The sequence below is a fragment of the Mytilus californianus genome, unplaced genomic scaffold (assembly GCF_021869535.1).
Source record: "Mytilus californianus isolate M0D057914Y unplaced genomic scaffold, xbMytCali1.0.p SCAF_12, whole genome shotgun sequence".
Taxonomy (NCBI): domain Eukaryota; kingdom Metazoa; phylum Mollusca; class Bivalvia; order Mytilida; family Mytilidae; genus Mytilus; species Mytilus californianus.
In genome coordinates, this window is record NW_026262604.1 from 4,637,800 (window position 1) to 4,657,776 (window position 19,977).

At 32.6% G+C, this 19,977-nt stretch overlaps 1 protein-coding gene across 1 annotated transcript in view; it reads right to left on the reverse strand.

Moving 5' to 3' along the window:
- LOC127722249 (WAP four-disulfide core domain protein 3-like) overlaps positions 1 to 17,167 on the reverse strand; it is a 34,021-nt gene extending 16,854 nt beyond the window's left edge. The window contains exon 1 of the mRNA XM_052229145.1: positions 17,014 to 17,167. Within this exon, the coding sequence (XP_052085105.1) occupies positions 17,014 to 17,167 (154 nt within the window). The remainder of the gene's footprint in view (positions 1 to 17,013) is intronic.
- Positions 17,168 to 19,977: the final 2,810 nt, after the last annotated feature.

A 19,977-nucleotide genomic window follows, 5' to 3' on the forward strand; every position in this document is an offset into this window, starting at 1 on the left:
GAGTCTTTGCTATATATATATCATATGAAACAATAGTGCAAACTATGGAACGCCACAGCTGTCTTATGTGGAACTCTGATATAACGTTATGTTGTTTTATTATTACTTGATGATATTTTGTCTTTACATAATATGGACATTACGTAATGATGGTTTGATATAACTCAATATGGAATAGTCATTACTTAATGATATTTCGATATTACACAATATGGTTTCGTATTGACTTGATATAGTTTTGTCATTACGTAATATGGTTTTGTCATTACTCGATGTGGTTTCACCATTATTTAATGTGGTTGTGTCATTAGGCAATGTGGTTTTAACATTACTTGATGTGTATGTGACTTAACGTAATGTAGTTCTTTCTTTACATGATGTGGTTTTGTTATTTCGTAATGATGATTTGCCAACTCTTTACATGGTTTTAACATTAATTAATGATGTTTCCAAATTTGACGATTTTACACTACATGATGTGTTTGTTTCAGTATTTGATGTGGTCCTGTCATTCTTTGATGTGGTCATCACATTACTTAATGAGGTAAAACCACGTGACCATTTCGGAAAAATATGTTCTATTTTTCAACCGATTTCCATATGTCGTTTGTTTTATGTGCTTTGGATGAGTATCCATTGAGTTAAAGTTCAAATTAAAGTTCGAGTTGTTGTTCACTGTTATTTGGTACGAAAAAGGGGAACGGCCGACAAAAAATAAGAAAAAAATACTAAAAAATTAACAGTTTTTCAGACATAAAGGGTATATCCCCAAATCACTTGGTCCTACCGTTTTTTTCCTTAGTTCTCAAGAGGAAGCAATATTATAATGAATTTGTAAAATATTCCAAGAAACCCTGTGTCTCGCCTGATATTGCTGCTGTCAGTGTAAAAGCGTAGTGTTGACTGTACATTTATCGGTAAAAACAAAATTTTAAAAAAAATTGTTTTTCTGTAAATGCTTTATCTTGATCTTGAAGAATAACTCCTATACAAGTTTTATATCAATTTATCGAGGTTTACAAATTAATCATGTCAAAACAGTTTAATTCGGTAATATTTTATGCAAAAATAAAACCATATAAAAATAAGAATATGTGGTATGATTGCCAATGAGACAACTCTCAACCACATACCAAATGACGTTGAAGTTAACAACTATATGTGACTGTACGGTATTCAACAATGAGCAAAACCCATACCACATAGTAAGCTATAAAAGGTCCCGAAATGAAAAATGTAAAAACAATTCAAAGGAGAAAACTAACGGTTTAATGTATAACTAAACAATCTACGAAAAACAAATATGACAGACATGAAACAACGACAATAGAAAATAAAAGGATATGGAGTAAATGTACATGGGACAAAATCGCTCACAATACATAGGAAAAATAGAAATTATCAATGAACAGGGCTTTTATTCCTGTTCTTCATCTTGACAGTTAATGTAGGGTCTTCAACAATGAACGAATTATTCATACCCTACAACAAGGTCAAGACCGCCCCCCTCGCGTCGACTTAAGAGGTACTATTGATAAAGATAAACCACAGTTTACTTTCTTGCTCCCCATTCGCCTCGGAGTGCCAACTTGTGCGATGCTTGTGTACGACGGTTCTTCAGTCGAAAGCACCAGGGATACAAGAAAAGTGCAGTAATTTTGAAAGACATCGATCGCCTCTAAAATATGCTTTGAAGTTACATATGTCGGCAGCGGTCAATGAATTACATAATTTTGAATTACGGGCGAGGTTTTTCAACATATGTTTGTCAAACATTGCCCAACAAAAGACCAATACATTAGAAACAACAAATGACAGACAAAACATATAAAACTAAACAACAAATGAAAGACAGCACTGGGCACATCGAAATATATGTAAGAAAACCTAGCAGTTTAAAAAAGTATGAAAGGGCAAAATGCAAAACAGATGACCAGACCATTATTTTGAAGAAATTAAGAAAATATTAAATAGCCAAACATGAAATTTTGACGGTGTATAAATATGAGAAGTTCTCACATGAACAAGTACACCATAACTGTAAATATTATAAGAGCATACACCTCAACCACGGGGAAACGTTCTACTGCCTCCACACAGCACTAGAGACAAACAACCATTGAACTACAGGCTCCTGACTTGGGGCAGGCACATAAAGAAAGTGCACGTGGCGGAGTTTAACATACATGTGAGCGCTAAACCCGTTACCTCCTCGGACTGAATGGGTGACAGCACAACATAAGAAATAAATGTAAAAAACAGTTTCAATTGGCTTTACTCAATAGATCGGTATGACTGGGTAATATAAATCTATGGGGGGTGATCGCGGGAGCTCCGGAAGGGTAAGCAGATTCTGCTCAACGTGTGGCATCCGTCGTGTTATTCGTACAAACCCAGTGATTTGGTTTTATTTGGTAGTTCACATTCGAGGAAAAGATGACGGGATTGTGGTTACGACAACTGGAACATATCCGTCGTCACCTGTGAAATAGATATTCCAAAAAGTTTTTTTTTCAATTAGTGAGAGCTGTATCAGAGAATGCAATTTATAAAGATAAAAGATTGATATTCGTATATGTTCAAATGATCATACACGCTAAAAAAAACCGGAAAATTCTTATTTTTTAGAATTGATGCTTTGTCACTAAGTCCGATCCCCCCATTTTCCTGTTACCTTAGTGTGAGCTGATTTAAAGAGTCTCATTTGTTGACAATAAAGTACCAGTCACCCAACAAACCTATATTCCGTCGTCGGCGTCATCATCATTTAGATCGTTAGGTTTCTCGTTTGAATTGTTTTTACATTTTTCATTTCGGGACCTTTCATAGCTTACTATGTGGTATGGGTTTTGCTCATTGTTGAAGACCATACAGTCACATATAGTTGCTAACTTCTACGTCATTTGGTATGTGGTTGAGAGTTGTTTCATTGGCAATCATACCACATTTTCTTATTTTTATATGTTTTGTTTTTTTTTTTGCATTAAATATTACCGAATTAAACTGTTTTGACATGATTATTTGTAAACCTCCATGAATTGTTATAAAACTTGTATAGGAGTTATTCTTCAAGATCAAGATAAAGCATCTACAGAAAAACATATTTTAAAAAAAACCGATAAATGTACAGTCAACATTGCGCTCATACACTGACAGCAGCAATATAAGGCGAGACACAGGGTTCCGTGGAATCTTTTACAAATTTATTATCATACTGCTTCCATTTGAGAACTAAGGAAAAAAAACGGCAGGACCAAGTGGTTTGGGGATATCCCCCCTTATGTCCGAAATACTGTAAATGTTTTAGTACTTTTTTCTTATTTTTGTCTGCCGTTCCCCTTTTTCATACCAAATAACTGAACAACAACTCGAACTTTAATTTGAACTTTAACTCAATGGATACTCATCCAAAGCATATTAAACAAACGACATATGGAAATCGTTTTAAAAATAGAACATATTTATTTCCGAAATGGTCACGTGGTTTTACCTCATCAAGTAATGTGATAACCACATCAAAGAATGACAGGACCACATCAAATACTGAAACAAACACATGCAGTGAAAAATCGTCAAATTTTGAAACATTATTACGTTATGTTAAAGCCTTATAAAGAATTGGCAAATCATCATTACGAAATGTCAAAACCACATAATGTAATGAAAAAACTACATTACGTTAAGTCACATACACATCAAGTAATGTTAAAACCACATTGCCTAATGACACAACCACATTAAATAATGGTGAAACCACATCGAGTAATGACAAAACCATATTACGTAATGACAAAACTATATCAAGTCAATACGAAACCATATCGTGTAATATCGAAATATCATTAAGTAATGACTATTCCATATTGAGTTATATCAAAACATCATTACGTAATGTCAAAACCATATTATGTAAAGACAAAATATCATCAAGTAATAATAAAACAACATAACGTTATATCAGAGTTCCACATAAGACAGCTGTTGCGTTCCACAGCAAACAGTGGAATTAACTGTTACTACTGAAAAAAAAACTCGAATATTATTCAATGAGATTACTTGTTCCTTCGATTATACTTCCGGTTGTTACAAATATCTACGCGTGTTTAAATAAAGTGCCTCTTACAGCACAACATATAAAATTATTTGTTAATTGTTGAAATAATTCTTTTTCTACAGGTCTGATGTCATCTCATATATAAAAAAAAAAGAACATTTCGGATTGAAAATTGTCCTTTAATTCAAAATAACACAAAACACAAATTGTCTTACAGTTGATGTTTTGTCAAAGTTTACAGCGTGCACGAATATCAATGCATTAAAGACAAATACAAACCTAGGGGTCGCTGAGAAGTTTTGTACTGGTACTGGTTAAGTATTACACAACGAGTCTAGAAGGTTCAACGTCCGTTTATCAATGAATAAATTCCACAGTATCCAGGTTTTTTTTTATGATTTTCTTACAGAACAGTCGGTCATTCTTTCGAAGAATCAAACCGGACAATTACCAATTTCGATAAAATATGCTTCAAGGCATAAAATAATGACCTCCCTAAGGTCATTATTGTTCTTGATATAAATGCAAACTATAATTTACTTAAACATTTAATTCGTTTGATAATTATCATGTGTTGTTGCCAATAGGAGGTTTTATTTCTTAAGAATGATCCATCTTCGTTAAGATTAAGACAGAAATATTCCTTTATCTCTGTTTATTCGACTGAAATACCCAAAAATGTTGTTGACGCACATTTCAAATTTCGAAACTTATAATGTGAAATTTTGTAAACTTATCGCTTCAATAAAGGAACATGATGTGAGATGAATTTAATAATGCAAAACTTTTCATAATTCTTTTAAAACACGACAAATTTAACACATTCGTGTGTAGGATTTTAAAAATCTTATTGATTCACACTGCATTGGTAATAATATATGTATGCGTTGACCTATATGTAAGAATATTCGTTTTTCGTGTTACATGCACATGTTTTACAAAACCGTGCTCTCTTCGTGATACTTCTCATTTTTCGACATCTATTTATTCTATAAATGACTAAATATTCATATTTTCCATAGAATAACAGCCACGTAATGGGGTGGGGGAGTGTAAAAATAATCCTGTTTCTCAGGTTAAATTAGTTTTATTTCCATTCGAAAGAAAATTATTCTGAATAGTTAATTGTTGAAAATGTAATCTGCTTCTCCGCGATTTAAATGTTAGGAAAAAGGGCAAACAAACCAACACAGCACGCCCGTTCATTTACTAAGTTATAACAATAAATTACTCATAAATTGACTCGCATTTTTCATACACTGTTAAGTAATAGTAAAAGCTCAATGATAAGTTAATATTGATATTAAAAGACCTCCAAACAAAAAGGGATGTTCAGATCCATGAGCCCGAAGGGCGAGGGGATTTGAACAGCCTTTGTTGTGAGGAGGTCTTTTAATGTCAATATTAACTTAATCATTGAACTTTTACTGACTTACAAACCGTCAAAAACATAAGAAAAGTACGCAATAAAACACTTGCAGAAGCCTTAATCCCTTGAATTGGACCAGTCTAAATAGATCTAACTTAAATAGTACTCACACTGGTATATACAAATAACCGTTACCGAATTGCATTTGAAACGGACCGATTAAATGGCAGCACATCATTTAGTTGTCTATTTATTATCATATTTAAGCATTTACATAACACCATATGATAGTTTTATAAAACATTAAAGTGTAAATTTGCATTTTTGGATTCCAACTTTTTTAAATTACGATTTTTCAGTTTTTAAATAAACAAATCAAACCCTATACAGACTTCATTTACAACTGACCAATGAATGTTCTCTACAAAAATGTCTTGTTATATATTTTTGATATTTTTAATCTGTCAGTAATCATGAAACAGATTCGTAAAGACCAGACCAAAAGAAAACAGTAAGTAAACTCTTCCAACAATAAGTTATTAAACAGCTTGTTTCTCAACTTCTAATCGAACTGACCTAGATGAATAAGGTCCTTCACAATATTCAGGTAAATGTTTAATTTGGTTTTGATTCTGTATTTTTCTTACACTACGTTACAAGCAAATGCGAAATAATTAGTGTTAAAATGTTTCAGTCCAATAAATTTATAAATATTATCTTATTTTTTTTAATAAAAACTACACATGTAAACTTCAATGAATACAATTGTATTTAATAGCCTAAATGTAACACATTTAGCAGCAAGATATGTAGTTTGAGTGGCTTGATCAAAACGTGTATAGTAAGAAATGTTCATCATTCTTAAATTGAATAACAAAGTATTATATGAGAACAAACACTTTTATTTTAGTCGTCCGTCATTCCCTTTTCACGGCTATAGATGAAGCATAAACACGTTGAAAAAAGCTTTTACCTTTCTTCGTTTTATAATCGCCTGACTTTATCATATATTATAAATAATAACCATGATAACAAAACGGTAGATATAAAAAGAACCATAGTAAAGAAGTATTTAAAAAAATATAATTGTTCAGTTTAGTGGTAAATTGCACAAAATATCATCAACATGTTTTAACTATTATTCAGTGATTTAAATGGGTTTACAGCATTTTACAAGATCGTGTCTTCGTGTACTATTCACATGGAATCATTTTTGAAGTTGATTCATTGTTGTTTGCCTCACCTCCAGTGGCAAATATTTCAATGATATCTATACGTTAAAGAACCATTTAAATAAATCGTTGATGGGATATACGATCTACGATTTAAATCTCTAAACAACAACAAAGGCCATTCAAATAAGTCGAATGGCTGATTTTAACACATCTTTTGCGCCTATTGCAAGGACAATTGTAGATGAAAAAATAGCTCTTAATAACAAAACCGATCAGTAAGACAATAACTATAGAATAAACGAAAAGGCCACAAAAGGTTGAATCTTATTATAAATTGTTGCCAACCTTTTTTCGTCCGTTTTTGCTTTTATGACAACTATACCAGATATATATATAAAAAAATTGACACAACAAATTTTGCCACCTATACGAGACTGTCGTTGTTTTACGCTTCAATATATGAGTTATTGCATAAACTCAATGGACATTGTTTTCTGTTCTACTCCCCTCCTCCTAGTTTGGCTGGATACAATGTAACCCCTGATGTGGACTACTTTACTAAATGTTAACAAAAAAAGAAATTCAAAGAGAAAGATGCAGAAAGAAATTCTTAAAGTTACGCTTAAAAAAATGGAAAACTGTTTTAGACTATTATCAACTGAGAACTAATGATTATGCATCACTAAATGAAGCTGATAAATTGACTGTTCCCGTAATGTCCAGTGGCAAATATATCACGCATATTCGCGAAGAGGTGCAAAGTGGATCAACCTGAAGCAGAGTTTGTTAGAAGTTAAACATATGCCGTACTAGTATAAAGTTGAATAATGATAAAAAATCGAAATTTAAGCTATTAGCCCCCTTTTTTCTCCACAGAAGACGCACGCCAAAAAGAAAACGAAATGAATCTACGATCACTAAAGCTTACTAAATTTTAATGAGATATGGACCAATTTTGTAAATAAATTTCTATTGCAGCCAGCATTTCCCTGTTTCGGAAAGGTTTGTGTTTCCACTAAAATACCGTCTGATTATTGATCGAAGATATTAAATCAACCAAAAGCACTTTGATTCTCTGAAATTGTGAGTTATGGTATTTCGCTGGCTGTTGTTTTTCCTACCCTATTATGGACACCCCGATTTTAAAAGGGCGTGCCTAATTAGTCATGCACGACTGACTTTTAGTAAATTGAACCTGCAACTTAAAGACCTACGCCGGGTTAATAAGTTCGAGGTACAATAAGTAAACAATAGAAATCCTTTGTGAAATGGGATCGTCCCAGGTATCTTAATTAATTATTTTGCGTTGAATAACAATGAAATATGCACGAACAGGTTTGTAAAGGGCGGTAACACAATCCGCTTGTCTTTTGCTTCATGCGGTTAAGTACAGTAATATTTGCATTGTGTCATGATAATGATTTCTAAAGTTTCCATGTATATCTAGATTGATTTCTGATTTTTATTTCACGTTATAAATAAGCCGTAGAGCATATTTAAACTTAGACGATTCAGAAAAGAATATCCCATTTTAGTTTAGTCGGTAAAAATAGGATGCATATCTTTACAAAAAATAATATTTGTTGACCGTATATCAGGTCAGATAATGTATATATTAAGGTGTTTCTTGTCGTATAACACAACTCGGTTGTCACTATTTCCCAACGGAAAAACCTCCCTACGGTCAGTCTTTCATTTGATGAATCAAGACACCCCTCGGTTTGTTCTACTACCAGAAACACCTTTCCACCAGAAGACCTTAAAATATGCATAATCTATAACATATTTCGTATGAGTAGGGAGCAATCAATTTAAGTTGATCAAATTTCAAAATAATCTCTTTTAATTTTGTCTCACATAAAACAATTGTCAACAAAAGTGAGACATGGTAAGCAACACGTCGTCATAAGTTTTTTTAACAAAGAGCTTAATGTTCTAGCAGACAATACATCTAGATATAATTATCTGATTCAAAATAGCTATCTGAAGTGTTTGTGTATTGTTATAGACCTTCTAAAAATATGTTTAATGAAGCATTGAAAGGTAAATAAATAAGGAGATGTGATGTGAGCAACTCTACATCCAAGTCACCAAGTGTATAAAGTAAACCATTATAGGCCAAAGAACGGCCGTCAACACGGAGCCTTTGCTTACACCCAACAGCAAGCTATTAAGGGCCCCAAAATGACTAGTGTGAAACAATTCTAATAGGTAAACCAACGATCTTATCTATAAATAAAAAAAACGAGAAACAAGAAAATTAAGGAACCTCATCAATAAACAAAAACCGTTGAACAACACATGCAGCAGGTTTAAACGTTTTAACAGGCGCCAAACTTTACCCTTAACTGAAACAGTAGTAAAACATTACAACATGAATACATGTCTTACTGACAAATTGCACAGGACCTAAACGTTATTTTACGCCCCCCCCCCCCCTCCCCCCCCCAAAAAATACGTTTCATGCTCTTTTTTTTTTTAGATAATATCAGTAAAACGTTTATTTTATTGTTCTCGTCCAGAACATGCATGACATATTCTTCACTTAAACGTTATTTCTTCGATAGAAAAAGGAACGTTTCGTGATATTCTCATTTCTTATTTACAACAATTTATCAGTAATAATTCAATTATATTGTTCCCGCCCGGAACATACATGACATATTTTTCACTGGAGGTAAAGCAGAAAACGATCAATCCTTCCCAGTCAAGCTATTCTTTAAAAGTTTTTTTTATTACAAAAGTCCAGTTTAAGCTATCTGTTTAACTATGAGTTAGCTTGTGTTTAGAAATATGGCTATCAATTGGTCTTCTTTCGATCCTTGTCAAAGTGGAGCATTCGAATGGTTGTGCGGGATGTATCAATTTATTTCAAGAACCGGTCAGAAGAGGGACGTGTAATCCAATAACATGGTCTCTGCGCGATAAGAACTATTGAAGCTTGCATCAACTATTTGAGTGGTCAGTACAAATTCTGACCCTATCCCATACATGCACTAAGAAACAACTTTTTCTAGTGGCAATATACATTTTCCTTTCTTCTACTTTGTCGATCCCTTTAGGTAAAGCAATCACATAATAAATGAATGTAACTATCTTAAAAGGACAACAGAAACAGATAAACCAAAACTAGATCGATGGGCGGGAAATTTTGACTGTCATCTGAATACTTTATATTTATGGGATATAAACTGAGTTCTTCGATTGTAATTTTGATGAATTATGTGAAGCCGTACGGTTGTTATCGTGAGTACAATAATAGCACAAAACTACAAAAATCAGAGTAGATGAATTGAATTGAGACATACAGAACATCGTTTTGCTCATAAATAATTTAATGACTAACAAAGAGAAAGTTATTTGATGTCGCGCGAAAAGAACATTTGAAAATATATGTGTTGTTAGCAGCCTTTTAAACAAGATTTGTCTGATTTGAATGACTTTCATCGTTATCAAACGTAAACGGTGTTCAAATCGGATTAACTGTCATTTACTACTTGTTTTGCAAAACTGCACAAATAATATTTGGCATTTAATTGCAATGAATCGTACAGTTGAATGCATTTGTATAATTTCAAAAAATAAAACAACTGATCAATTAAACAGCACCGACACATTTGTAGGAGCATCCCTACTTACAACACTTTGTCTTTTGAGGGCATGATGAATCATCGTTACAGTATATGTGATGATGTCCATAACAGTTGGAATTAGGAGCTAAATCAACTGGACAATGGGGAACTGAAAAAGAAGACTTATAAATTCAAGGATTTAAACATTTCACAAACAAACATTGGTTATTACTGTACGCTATACACGGTAGTCAAAATCAAGTGGCAGGCTTTGTCCGTTACAGTGTTTTAACCAGCTTCAATACATATATTGCAAAGTATTCTAATGAAAATAAAAGACCAAACGAACGAGAACACATTATCTTTTTGCCATCTCCCAAAAAATGGCAATAACTAATAGTTTACTTCTTGAATAACGATTACCGTAAATTTATAAAATTAATACGTGTATTTATTATTGCGATTTTTGAAGAATTAACAAAACTGAGAGTTTAGATATTGCAATTTTGTGGAAAGCTATATGTACAATTAACTTGATAACAGAATGCGGGTGCTTATTATTACGATACTTCAGTAGTTGCAATATTCACATTAATAAAAACCTCACAATAACTTATTTACAATAGATATTTTAGAATACAAATCAATTATGGTATAGTATACAAACTCTTCAAATATACCAGGATAAAATTTGTATACCCCAGATGTGCGTTTCGTTTACACAAGTCTCACCAGTGACGTTCCAATCGAACTTCATTCCTTAGATTGTTTAATTAAGGATGAGTATGATTAATGATTACATAAATGTTCCAAAATTATCTTAGATATTATATAAATATTTCTCTAATTTTTGTGCTATTTTCACATTTGTTGAACGATGTCAGAAAAATGTTTCTCCACACTAGTGAAATATCTGTTCTCGGCAAATGGTCGATCGAAATTTAATTATGACATCAAATTTTCTTGCTCTTTTCTACATTTTCCTACTGTAACATCATAAAAAAAAGGCGATCATGACTGATAACGTCACACAACTTTCTTCAAACACTTGAAAACGAAAGATACAAATCATAAGAAAAACATCTTCCACCACTATAAATCGTGTATTACGATACTTCTCAAATCTCAACAGTTACATTTTAATTGGTAAAACCGCTCGGCAAGTCTCGCACTTTAAATAATAAAATTGTACTGTCCCGGGTGTAAAAATGTCGTAACACACTTGTTGCATTAATACATTAGATATGATTGATAATTAGTTGAAGTTGATAAATAAACGGTACCTTTACAACAGACTCCAAAGTCTTCGTTAGGGGAAAATATCTTACAGTAGTAACTCCTAGCACAAACTAATTGGTTACTACTATTGCAGTACACATTCGGTTGAGGTTCTCCTATTTCACAAGCTGTAAAATGAAACAAAGTACAATGTATAAAAGAGGGCCAAAGATGCCAGAGAGAAAGTCAAACTCATAGATCGAAAAATAAACTGACAACGCCATGGCTAAATATGAAAAAGACAAACAGACAAATAATAGTACACAAGACACAACATAGAAAACTATAGACTAAGCAACACGAACCCCACCAAAACTGGGGGTGATCTCATGTGCTCCGGGAGGGTAAGCAGATCCTGCTCCACATGTGGCACCCGTCGTGTTGCTCATGTTATAAGTTGCATATATGAAACTCTATAAGACGATTCCGTATAGACATTGTTTTATATATAGAAGGATGTAGTGGACACATTACCATTCAAAACAAGAAAGTTAAAATTTGCTGCTTTGCTAAATTCAAATGTAAAAATATCTTAAACTCACACATGACAATAACAAATAAACTATTAATCAGCATGTATTCTAAAGAGATAGATTTGGTAATAACAATTTGACTGTCATTGAATACTCGAGGTTCCGGGTTAATGCAAGAATTTTGCCTTGTAAAATTACCGCTATCAACTCATCTCTATGGAGAATCAAGAGTAGACCTGATTACAAACCTGACTGTAGATAATTCTTAAATATAACCTTTCCGAATAAACATGGGTATGTGTCTGTACATCCCACACGACTCAAATGGCCTTATCAGACACATTTGAAAAATTGATAATCATTCGCAAAATGAAATGTGTAAATACAATAAATGTTATTAAAGTATTCAATTTTAAAATAACATATCCAACTTTTTGTAATTTTCTTTGGCTGGAATTTAAAATATTTTTTAAAATATATATTTCAAGTTCAAGCAAGGAATAAATAAACAAATCAACAAACTCTAAGGAAAATTCAAATCGAAATGTTTCCCTTATCACATGGTATAATCAAAAACCCAACACACCAAACGTATGGAAAACAACTGTCACAATCCCTACTTGGCATAGGAACTTCCTTATGTAGAAAATGGTGCATTCAATAACTTAATAAATGTGGTGTAATTTCCATAACATTACAGAAATATTCAATAATCAAAATAAATGGACAAAATTGGTAAATATAAACCTTACACAAGTATTTATACAATGTGATTTTACTCGTAAAGTGTCGTCTCTACCAGAGACCTAACAACGTAGGGGTTACCAGGTTGGCCTTCAACAAGTAGCAAAACCAGAACTTATAAACTCGTAGTCTAATAGTTAGTCAGTGTCATCTTTTATTTTTAATATTTCTGTCAAAGAGAGGGAGGGGAACACAAGTTAATTTTAAAAACAGAGACGAGGAGATCCGAACAATATTTAATTCCACTAGCGGTGTTTCTTATAGCCTATTTTAAAGCTGCTATTATTGGGGCATACATTTGATCTGTTGTAGTATATATAACAAAGTATATATTATATTTTGTAGTGTACTGTATCATAATTATATGATCCATCGCCCCGTAAGATTTATCGTTGGCTATTATTCAGTCATTTAACAAAGTATATGTATATTGTTGCAATTATTGAAAATGTTAATGTGTGTTTCAAACGTCCTATTTGTAATATTTGCGAAAATTACGGGAAACTTGAACTATGACGTCAGATTTGGTATTTTATAGAAAGACAACTCTTTTCATAAAAACAAATGAGAAAAAAATAAATGAAAATTACTTAAAACTTTATTAAAAGGTTGGTGACATCTAGTGTTTTTGGCTTTATTTAAAAGAGTACACAAAACAGTTATTTTTTTTAAATTGTAAAGAAGAAATTACTTGAAGATACTTTTTTAATACTAAAAACTTGCTTCATGCTTATGTATTTATTTTTGGCGGGAATGAAATAAATCCTACTATTATGATCAAAACACCATGAATGATTAACTCAGGAATCTTAAATTATAGACATAAATCTATTGTTAATGAAAAAAAAAGTTATGCACCTAGTTTCAGTAATATTTGATTATTTAAAATTTTAAATAAGAACCAAATTATGTTGATATTGCGGCAAAACGTTACCTGAGGATTCTTTAGTGACGAAACGAAGTCGATGGTCCCTAATTTGTTTAATCATGATTTAATCCAAAACTCAAGAAATACTTGCAGTCAAAATTTTATAAAAACATGACTTGTAGACATTGATATGAATAAGAAGATGTGTTATGAGCCCAAACGAGACAACTAATCATCAAAGTCACTATGTTTTAAAAGTTAACAATAATAGGTCAAAATACGACTTTTTGGTCTTTAAGTAAGTGGTGACTAAATGATTCACAAAAACTGTTTAACACAATGCTACAATATAACGACACTTTATCGATCGCTACTAAAATGACTAATGATAACTTATTTAATAAGTGATATAGTATATTACTCAAGAGATGACAGTAGGGACCATAAAAACAGCCACACATACTGAGAAACTAAAACACAAAGTAAGTCTTTTAAATGGCTGATATTTTTCTGGTAACTGGGAAGTTACACACAAACGCATCGATTTTAGCTACCTACCTGTACAATTGTCAGTATACTACTTACTTATGCATGTACTACAGCAAGGAGGTGGTCCACAGCACGTTGGACAGAATTTCGGTTCTACAACATGAAATTATTCAGAAAATGATGTTGGTCTCTGTGCTAGGCGATGCAATTAAATTCTAAACTTCCGTGATAAGTGCGCTCTAGTATGCAGTTAAAGGTATGTTAAAGATGTCATAAGAAGTCAGGAGAAGGTATTGTTTTGGCATGAAATAGCTGCCATTTTGCTTGAACTTAAAGACACAGTAGCAATTAATGACATACTTTGGATTCATTTTTTTCGTGGGTTACAATTTTAGTGGATTAAAGAAATATTACAATTTCATGAATATTTGAGTTCGTGGTTTGGTCAAAGTCTGCATTAACGCTTGTAGAAAAATTTGTATTTCGTTGAACATTTAATTTAGTGGCTTACTTGTATCCATGAATTCAACGAAAACTGGTGTCCAACGAATAATAATGAATCCACAATAGAAAGCAATGGGGCTATGAATTAGTTGCTTTCTTATCTTTAACGTAGGTCAAAATTATTTCATGCATATCAGGAGAAGAGAAACCAGAACTAGGCGGGCATGAACCAGGTCTTCTTTTTTCTAAGATAGATGATTTGATTTGATTTTTGCTGTTTTAACGCCACTTTTAAGCACCGCTTTTGGGCTATTTCGTGGCGGCCAGTTGTTATTGGTGAAGGAAGCCGGAGCGCCCGGAGAAAACCACCGACCTGTCTAAGATAGAAACATAACAAATGTATTGCTGTTTAAATATATAATATTGCGAATAAATTATAGTATAATGAGATGTTAATGTTTTCGAATTGCCCTTTTCTCTTTATTGTGAATTTCTATATCCTTTTTCTTCCGGACACCTGAGATATTGTTAAATCTGGTTTCTAAGTGGTGTTATCAACTCCTCCGGAGCAACTGAGCTACATTTAAGCGGTATTACCGAGTCAGGAGTTGTTATCAAATAGTCCTTGTATATGTATGTTGGCGTTTGTTTTGTTGCAGTTCAGTTTTACTGTTGTTCCTTTGTTTTCCTGTTATAATTGATGTGTTTCCCTCGGTTTTAGTTTGTAACCTGGATGTTTTGTGTGTGTGTTTTTGCTTAATCGATTTATCACTATTGAACAGCGGTATACTACTGATGCCTATATTAATCTTGTTTGTCAGTAGTTTTTCTTTGGTCATGTTAATCGTGTTAATGGTTGTTCTTATTTTACTTATAGATTGGTTTATTGAGAATTTGTTGCAAAGTCGTAAATTATATAAAATGAACGTGTAATTCGTAGGCAAAGGAATAAAAAGATAAACAATTTAAAAAAACAAAATCTATTTAAAAAAATGGCCGACACATAAAAGTAGCAATGAGGGGCTAAGGTTCTCCCGCCATGATGTACATCTACTTCATATCTATAGTGTCTCATCCCTGATGGATTAAAAAAGTAACGAATTTAACATAACTTAAACATGGTGTATCTAGTTGTTCTGTAATTATATGTGTGACTTACCTGGGAAGGTGCATACATGTGCACAATTATTAGAACAACACTTCTTTACTCCTGGACAATCGCTGTCGAAACCACATTCTGTAGCACACGTACCGACGGTATCAGGGGGAAGAACCGGACAAGCACCAGGCTTTTGGTTGACTAGGAAAGAGATTTATAGAATAACTTTTCGAAGAATTCAAACATAGTAAATATCCAACAAGTGACCGAACAACAGGTTTATTCACAAATGCGTGTAGCGCATGAGTTAATTATCAGTGTTGTTAGGTCACGAGTTGAATAATAATCGGTATTCAAATTTTTTAATTGATTATTCTTTTTATTACATTAACAATGGGCTTTTATTACAAATTAAAGTAGAAAATGGCAGGAACTATATCTTTTTTATGCATTCACCATTTGCTCTAATGCAATGGGGCTATGAATTAGTTCCTTTCTTATCTTTAACGTAGGTCAAAATTTTTTCATGCATATCAGGAGAAGAGAAACCGGAACTATGCGGACATGAACCAGGTCTTCTTTTGTCTAAGATAGAAACATAACAAATGTATTGCTGTTTAAATATATAATATTGCGAATAAATTATAGTATAATGAGATGTTAATGTTTTCGAATTGCCCTTTTCTCTTTCTTGTGAATTTCTATATCCTTTTTCTTCCGGACACCTGAGATATTGTTAAATCTGGTTTCTTAGTGGTGTTATCAACTCCTCCGGAGCAACTGAGCTACATTTAAGCGGTATTAAATCATTGTCATATAAGCGGGAGTTTTGGCAAGCCATAAAACGAGATTAGACCACCATGTTTACAAAACATGTGCTTTACCGAGTCAGGAGTTGTTATCAAATAGTCCTTGTATATGTATGTTGGCGTTTGTTTTGTTACAGTTCAGTTTTACTGTTGTTCCTTTGTTTTCCTGTTATAATTGATGTGTTTCCCTCGGTTTTAGTTTGTAACCTGGATTTTTTGTGTGTGTGTGTTTTTGCTTAATCGATTTATCACTATTGAACAGCGGTATACTACTGATGCCTATATTAATCTTGTTTGTCAGTAGTTTTTCTTTGGCCATGTTAATCGTGTCAATGGTTGTTCTTATCTTACGTATAGATTGGTTTATTGATAATTTGTTGCAAAGTCGTAAATTATATAAAATGAACGTGTAATTCGTAGGCAAAGGAATAAAAAGATAAACAATTTAAAAAAACAAAATCTATTTAAAAAAATGGCCGACACATAAAAGTAGCAATGAGGGGCTAAGGTTCTCCCGCCATGATGTACATCTACTTCATATCTATAGTGTCTCATCCCTGATGGATTAAAAAAGTAACGAATTTAACATAACTTAAACATGGTGTATCTAGTTGTTCTGTAATCATATGTGTGACTTACCTGGGAAGGTGCATATATGTGCACAATTATTAGAACAACACTTCTTTACTCCTGGACAATCGCTGTCGAAACCACATGTTGTAGCACATGTACCGACGGTATCAGGTGGAAGAACCGGACAAGCACCAGGCTTTTGATTGACTAGGAAAGACATTGATAGAATAACTTATCGAAGAATTCAAACATAGAAAATATCCAACAAGTGACCGAACAACAGGTTTATTCACAAATGCGTGTAGCGCATGAGTTAATTATCAGTGTTGTTAGGTCACGATTTGAATAATAATCGATATTCAAATTTTTTAATTGATTATTCTTTTTATTACACTAACAATGGGCTTTTATTACAAATTAAAGTAGAAAATGGCAGGAACTATATCTTTTTTATGCATTCACCATTTGCTCTAATGCGATGTTATTGATATCTTCTTGACAACACACATTGTAGTATGACGTCAGAGGAGTGAAAAATCCGAGTTTATTTAACATGTGAATAACCAGTTGTCATTTCACTGGGTAATCACGGTAATTTATTGCAACCAATGTAATAAATTTATTATATAAATTGAAAAAATTCATTAATATCACTATTGATGTGAGATTGATTAGTTACATACAGTTTTTAAAGTGTCAGTTTACTTTACTTTATTTATAGATTCTTACATTGATACCAGTGGATTATCGGATTTATCCAATCGAGATAGTTAAATTATCAGTTTTAAAGGCCGAACCTCGGAGAGGACTTTAAAATTAATAATTTAACTATCGAGATTGGATAAATCCGATAATCCACGAATAACTAAGTAAGAATATGTTTCTCTAATGAATAAAAAATAAGTTTTAATTTTTTGTTAAACGAAAATCCCCTTCGAGTGCCTTCCACATTTCACAAAGTTGTCAATTTCATTAACACCTGTCAGCATATTTTGATTCATTCAGTTAGCTGATTAAGGTTATGACCCTTTAACTCATCCAATCATCTTCTGAGATCACCGGCGACCACACGTTGATTAATTTTTGTTATACAATGATCGAGTGCCGAAAGGTATTAATTGTCAAAGAATGAGAGAAACTCAATTACATGATCACAATATAATTTTTAAATACTTCTGTAATATTGAGCATTTTTTTACACTTCACCTTTCGTTAGATTATATCATTTACTTCTGTAATAAACTATGGTGATAATAATCGTATTGTGAGATGTAAACGTTTTCGAAATGTCCCTACCTCTTTATTGTGTATTTGTCTTTATTGTCTTTCCGGCGCACCGGAGGTAGTTTGGTTTAATATGGTTTCTTAGTAGTTTTTAATGATTCCTTCTTGAGCACCTGAGGTAATTTGCTTTAATCTTGTTTATCAGTAGTGTTTTTTTTTGGACATCTTCGACAACCCATTTTTCCTTTGGCCATTTTAATTCTGTTTTTATTACTTATAGTTTGTGATTAACGTTTGGTCTAGTTTCCGCCTATTTATAATGTTCATACCTATATCGATAATTTTTCTATAACGACGACATGTTCCGTAAGGCATATCAAGAACTGAACGTATTAAATTATATGTGTAGCATAAATTGATCCGTTTGTGTCATAAATTGTATCAATGAATTCATGTAGTACAGAATACTAGTTATACAACTATATCATAACAGCATAATTCTTAATAGGATTAGGGATCAAGATGTTAAATTTTACTAGTCAGTTTCAAGTACAAATAAGACTTTCATATCTATATTACTAAATGAATAGAGTTGAAATTGGGTGTCGCGTTTTCTTCTTTCACATAAAATCCAAAAATATTGTTTGATATCACAAAGGAGTAATGACCAGCGTAGTTTATTATGTGTTCATTTCAATATCTTTTGGGGTTATTTGGGGTTTAAAATCGGAACAAAAGCCAGTTCGGATCAACCGTGCTTCACGACGTTCGGCTCTGAAATTTACGTGCCCTCATCCGGTCTCACTAATTAGCGACAAGAAGAATTGTAGCGACAAGAAGCGACAAGAAGAACAAATTAGCGACAAGAAGCGACAAGAAGAATATTTAGCGACAAGAAAACAAATTTAGCGACAAGAAAGTGAATATCAATTTAAAGAGTCAATATTTCCGTCAATGCACGTCTGCCCGGCAAAATTAAATTGTATTTAATGTAAGGGGAGAGGCTCTATATTACTGAATGAATAGAGTTGAAATTGGGTGTTGCGTTTTCTTCTTTCACATAAAATCAAAAAAATTTGTTTTATATCACAAAGGAGTAATGACCAGCGCAGTTTAGTATATGTTCATTTCTATATCTTTTGGGGGGTATTTGGGGGTAAAAATCGGAAAAAAGCCAGTTTGGATCCACCGTCCTTCACGACGTTCGGCTCTGAAATTTATCCGCTCTCACTAATTAGCGAAAGAAGAATTGTAGCGACAAGAAGCGACAAGAAGAACAATTTAGCTACAAGAAGCGACAAGAAGACTATTTAGCGACAAGAATATCAATTTAAAGAGTCAATATATCCGTCAATGCACGTCTGCCCGGCAAAATTAAATTTTATTTAATGTTAGGGGGGGGGGGGAAACATTGTTTTGCGGAGCGGAGCATGTTGCGAATTATTTTTGAGTAAATAAGCAAAAGTATATTTCGCGGGTATTTTCTAGTGTTAAATAAATAAATAAATAAAAGTCAATACGTCATGTGTCTTTGAAAACTAAACAATTTTAATATTGTGAAGGCACATAATTGTTGTTTACATGTGTGTGGTTAATTTTTTGTTACATTGTTGTTTGTCCAAATAAAGTTTCTTATGATGAATTATTTTATTTAGTAATCGTATCAACGTTAGAAAATTTGCATCTAATGAAAAATATAATTTCAATCGGTTGATTTTAAGAATTAGAATGCAATTATTTTTTTTCTGAATTGTCTGCCCATAGGTGGCGTTTAAGTCATGTGATTTGGCGGTTAAATCGTTCGGC